The sequence below is a fragment of the Elephantulus edwardii genome, unplaced genomic scaffold (genome assembly GCF_000299155.1).
Source record: "Elephantulus edwardii isolate Elephantulus edwardi_28Jun2011 unplaced genomic scaffold, EleEdw1.0 scaffold00008, whole genome shotgun sequence".
Classification (NCBI taxonomy): domain Eukaryota; kingdom Metazoa; phylum Chordata; class Mammalia; order Macroscelidea; family Macroscelididae; genus Elephantulus; species Elephantulus edwardii.
In genome coordinates this window covers 2,795,343-2,800,951 of record NW_006399758.1, presented here as the reverse complement: position 1 = coordinate 2,800,951, position 5,609 = coordinate 2,795,343, and the positions used below count along the sequence as shown (strand labels likewise).

Sequence of the window (5,609 nt, the reverse complement as noted above, 5' to 3'; positions counted from 1 at the left end):
AGGGTATATTCCCAGTAGAGGAATTGCTGGGTCAAATGGTATTTCTTTTTGCAACTTTTTGAGAAAGCGCCATACAGCCTTCCACAGTGATTGTACCGTTTCACTCCCACCAAGAGTGAATAAGGGTTCCCGTTCCTCAGTTTACTAGTGATAATTTTTCATGTCTTCTTACAGAGTCTTTGGTTACAATTTCTTGTCCCTTTGTGTTCTCTTTCAGGACAGAAGTCAGGTCAGACCAACCCCTTCAGGATGACTCTCCTCTGTTTGAGAACCTTCCCAGCAGGCAGGCTTCCCTAGTACACCCATCTCAAGAGGACCCTCCCATGAGAACGGCAGCGCTGGCCAATGAGGAAGCCCTGCAGAAGATCTGTGCTCTGGAAAATGAACTGGCTGCCCTCCGGGCCCAGATCGCCAAAATCGTGACGCTGCAAGAGCAGCAAACACTCATTGTCACTACAGGTGTGTGTGTCCTCCATCTGCTGGCTTTAATGACAAGTTGAGAATGAGAAGAACATCACTTGCCTTAAAGTTCATTAATATGAAGCAACTGTTGGGGTGTTAGTAACCATCTCTCGGTCGCCATTTGGTTCGGTATAGAAGCCAGTCAGGTGTAAATGTATTTAGTTGTTTTGCACAGTCTCAACATTACTAGAAAAAATGGCTTGGAAAACATGGAAATTCATAGTTGAATTGCTACTGATCTTTATTCTTTCTTATGGAAAACTTTGTTGTCTGTGATAATAGCACCAGTGGTGGATAACAGGCCACCTGTAAGCCCAGAACTGGTCTAGTAGAACTTGTGAACCATAGTGGAGTAGGATTCCATTTACTTACCTAAATGTGCCAAGACAGGTTACCTTGTCTTTCTGCCTCCTTGAAAATGGAGATAATAGTACCTGTGTTATTAGTCTTGTTATGGGAGTAAGTGTGGAATTTATGCCAGATGTCTCTTACCACGTGATAGTTACTTAATAATCAGTTTTATACTGCTTGCCCAGAGTAGAAACTGAAGTCTTCTTGTGACTGCTGGTGTAAATATTGTTGCTTTTACTAATGTGCCATTGTCTTGCTGGAGAAGAAGCCATAACCTTGGAATCCTAGTCCATTAACCTGCTGGCAGTCAGTGGTGGTTGTTCCTGTTCCTGAGGCCTACATGGAGTCAGTACTGATGAAGCTATCTAAAGGAGGACAGTCTCTCTGCCTCTGGGCCTCTTTGCTTGTGCCTCTGGACCTTAAATTAATCCATCCTGGAAACCTCATCCAAGCTGGACGCACACAGATGGGCAGAGTGCACTTTTGGACGTCATGTGATTAAGGGGTGACAGATGGGACTTTAGTGAAATCTAAATAGCATGAAACTTTTAACCTAAAGTCCTTCTTCCTTAACTCTTTAGATAGCCTTAAAAAAATTAACTTCCTTTTTCTGGTAGACTAATAAAACTGCTATAATTTTTAAGACTTAAAAAAATTTTTTTAGTTTAAATTGTATAGTTGGAATACAGCTTGCTTTATGACTTCTCCCTGCCCTAACCAATACAGTCCATGCAGCATATAACATTTAATTATGCAGAAGGGTCAATTTTACATTGTCTTTTTTTTTTTCCTTAATAGGCTCTTGGGGTTTGGTTTTGTTTTTAGGGTTTTTCCCCCAAAACAACTTATTAACTGCTGCTTATTTTGGAAATTAAGTGTAACACTTCCCTTCCTTCACCCCTTGAAATATATTCAACAAATAAACCTAAAACTCTTTACTCTAGAGACATTCTTTTTAAATGCAGGCTTTTAATGCTTAGTAAAATATACTTAAAATGACTTGTAAATTTATTAAATAGTTTTATTTTAAAAATATACTAGTACTGAATGAAATTGTATCTACTATATTAGGATATTTCTGTGCAAGATAGATAATTTTATACTTCTGCTAAAAGTAGTTATAAACTGTGTGAACATTCAGTACCACAAAACCGCCCGTTAAACTGAATGGAACTTGTCTAACTGGAGAGTTTTGGACTGAATGATGCAGAATTGAGAATTGGGCATTTGTAATGAAGTAATTAGAACTGCCACATAACTGAGGGGCTTCTTCAGGATGTTTTCCCATTTTCACAAAAGAGTTGACATAGTTTTTAAAAATGAAGATTCTGCCCGTATACTGCCACCAGGGTTAAATTTCTTTTCTTACTTTTGTAGGTGATGTAGGGGCCCCCACCGTGTCTGCCCTGCCACCCCCTCCACCCCCGCCACCGCCACCGCCCCCACTTCCTGTATCAGGGTCTTGCTCAAGTAGGTCTGCCATCGATCTGATCAAAGAACGAAGAGAGCAACGAACTAGTGCCGGAAAGACTGTGGTTAAAACCAGTCCAAAGAAACCTGACATCCCAAATATGCTAGAAATCCTTAAAGATATGAACAGTGTAAAACTTCGCTCAGTGAAGAGGTGAGGATCCATTTATCTTCTTTTTTCATAATCTTATAAAACAAAGTACTAGGGTTCTTAAGGATGTTTGTTTAGTGAAATGACTACCATAAATACCTCTTTTAAGTTTTCAGTTTAGGAAAAAAAAAGGTGAAAACTAATCTTTTTTACATACAATTAAGAAACTAACAAAGTGGATGTTTCCAGGTAACTTTAAACATTTTTCCTCACTTCTGCTTAAGTATCAGCCCATGAAAGGGCTGGTATAATGCCAGTTATTACTCAGTTGTTCATTCACTACAGGTAAATATATGCTTACTATGTGGTGACCTAGTGGCTAAAGAGTTATACTTCCAATCCAAAAATAGGCTGTTCAAATCCACCAGCTGCTCTGTGGGAGAAAGATGGGCAGTGTCATCCCTTGCAATTTATAACCTTTGAAAACCCACTGGAGGGTCAGCTTTTGAGACAGTTCTGGCGTTGTGACGATGAGTTGTTCATGTTAGTCACTAAGCTTGCTAAGGGTAAAGTGCTCTTGAGGTGCATTGAATGGCTGTTAGACATTGCTGGGTCAGAGAAAGAGAGGAAGACCCTCAGCAAGAGGAATTGACACAGTTACTGTCACAAGGATAGCAGACATTGTGAGGATGGTGCATAGAGCAAGGTTCACATATGTTGTTAAGAAGGTCACTGTGAGTTCTGGTCAACTCAGTGGCACTGAACAAATGACAAATCAATTGTTTCAGCTCTCTGCTAGTAGTATTTACAGGAGTGCCTACCTGAAGTGCCAGTGATGCCCCACAGGTGTTGTGTGGCTGTCAGGGCAGCCATAGCATCTCAGGGATGCAGCATACTAAAATGTGCCCCTGGTTTCTGTCTGCTTCTCTAAGGTCGGAGCATGATGTCAAGCCCAAGCCTGTGGACACTACTGACCCTGCTACCCTCATTGCAGAGGCGCTGAAAAAGAAATTCGCATTTCGGTATCAAAATGAGGTTGAAAAAGTAACTCCAAAGTCTGAATCAGAGACCACTTCAGAAACTGTGTTGGTGAGTATTAGGGCAGAGTTTTCTTGCTGCACATGGGAGGGACTCCATTGCTACACACCTCCATTTTACAAAATACACACCTCTGCTGGTTGGGAGACCTTTAAGTGTATGATAGAGGATTAAGTCTCAGTTGACATAGTACCTTCCTGCCAGTAAATGCAGTTGTTTATTAGCTTGGAGAGAAGGTGTCATCTGTGTTTAACATTTGTACTTTTTTTTCTAATTATAGAATATAAAAAGACTAGTTTTTTATTAGATAAATTTATACTAGTCTATAAATTTAGGATTTACAGAAGAAGAAACCTGGCCTTGTCATAGGTGAACATAGAGCAGATTGTAAGATGCTCTAACACTTACTTGTAAATACTCTATCCAAATTATTATCAAGAGTCGTATGTGCTAATCTGTTCCAGAGACACAGTCATCTAAATTTCTAGCACTATTAAAACTCCTTAAAGATTGGAAAGCAATCCCATATGCTTCCTTCTAGTATTCAGAAAAGTAAAATTTGACTGAACAGAGTATTAATAAGATCAGTATAGTTTCTTTCCCAGGAAGTAGTTTAGTTACCTCTCTGCTTTTCCTGTCAGTCCATCAGGGCTTTCATATGATCACTAGCTACTTGATTTTTCATGCTAGAATACACAGTCCTCTGACCCATGATTTCAGAGGAGGGAGGTGAATGCCTGTCATTTCTGTTACATGAATTAGTCTCATTATTCATATCTTCTGTGTTTTTTTTTCTCTTCTAGTTTGGGCCACATATGTTGAAGTCTACAGGAAAAATGAAAGCTTTAATTGAAAATGTTTCCAGTTCCTAAATGGAAAATGACCCAAGAAAGACTGTCCTGGTCCAGCTGTTGGTTTATTAGGGCTCAATTGGCTAGTAGAAATCAACACTATTTAGTAAATACCTGCCGTTAGTATTCAGGGGACCACCTCCTGAATCTATATAGAGGATTAAGCAAAAGCAAAAAGCACTGAGTTTTTGGTTTTTGCTTTGTGTAAGATGGTCAGTTCTGGATCTATATAACCAGTGTGTTGTGATGGGTTTTTAACATGTCGCCAACATGTTTGGGTTATTAGTCTTGAAAACAATTTTATGTATTTCAGAAGGGACATTGGTGGGTGTTGCTGAGAGGTTTTTTTAATCTCGAACACTAATTTATCTGTACCAATGTTTTATATGCTTGCATTTGGATATAAAGCAACTGTGTTAAATTAGTAATGATGGCAGTGAGGGTACTGTTCTCTTCTTTAATTTTCAATGATAATTTTTAAGACATTGATGGAACAGCTGGTATAATGTAAGTTGTTGCAGTAAAATATTTAATTTGAACCTGGGATCTTGCCTTCAGCAGAACTTTATGAAATCCTCTCACATTTTCTTGGAGGTGGGTTTGAGTAGTAACATGATGCAGTTCACTTCTAAAATTCCAAAATGTAGTTTTTAAAGCAAAGTTAAGAACTGTGAAAGTGGCTTTTACCTTAGTGCTGTGGCAGTGGCCTTGAAATAGAGTTGTCAAACTCTGAGGAATCACATTAGTCAAATAAAAATCAGAATATAGCATCTTATTTCAGTTTAATAAAAAGGCATCATAAAAATGACTTATCCTAAGTTAATGGCAGTTCTGGAAATGCCAACTCAGTAGAATTTGAAAATTGTAATGTTGGTCAAAATAGTAGCTATTTAATGAAAGGATATCAAATAGGTGGAAGAATTGCCTATAACTTGTTTATCATTGGTCAAAATGCTGTTGAACTACATTATACAGGATAAGCCTGAGACATTGTTGAAAATGGAGCCCATCTTCCTCATCTTGGCTCTATAAGGAATTGGTTTCATGATTATTTTAAATGTGTGATAAATCTTCATGGTTTTCTATTCCTAATAAACTCAGCTATAGGTAATGCCAGAATCTCTTACCATGAATAAATATTTGGGATTATTAAAGAAAAAAATTCTACTTCCTGAAGGATTTAAGAGATGAGCAGAATAGGTGACCATTTACTGTTAAGTTATTGAAAATATGTGCAATGTTCCCAATATTAACAAAAAGTATTTGAGGTTAATTGTCATGGTTTAGTTATTCAGTTGAAATTTGAATATATGGCTTATTTTATATATGTAGTTGATATACACTGT

The 5,609-nt window shown here is 38.1% G+C and overlaps 1 protein-coding gene across 1 annotated transcript in view; it reads left to right on the top strand.

Annotated features, from left to right (window-relative positions):
- Positions 1–4,284, top strand: part of MTFR1 (mitochondrial fission regulator 1) — a gene marked incomplete at its 5' end in the record, with an annotated part of 33,979 nt that extends 29,695 nt beyond the window's left edge. Inside the window, 4 exons of the mRNA XM_006880434.1 lie at positions 218–459; positions 2,191–2,437; positions 3,307–3,463; positions 4,216–4,284. Of these exons, the coding sequence (XP_006880496.1) occupies positions 218–459; positions 2,191–2,437; positions 3,307–3,463; positions 4,216–4,284 (715 nt within the window). The remainder of the gene's footprint in view (positions 1–217; positions 460–2,190; positions 2,438–3,306; positions 3,464–4,215) is intronic.
- Positions 4,285–5,609: the final 1,325 nt, after the last annotated feature.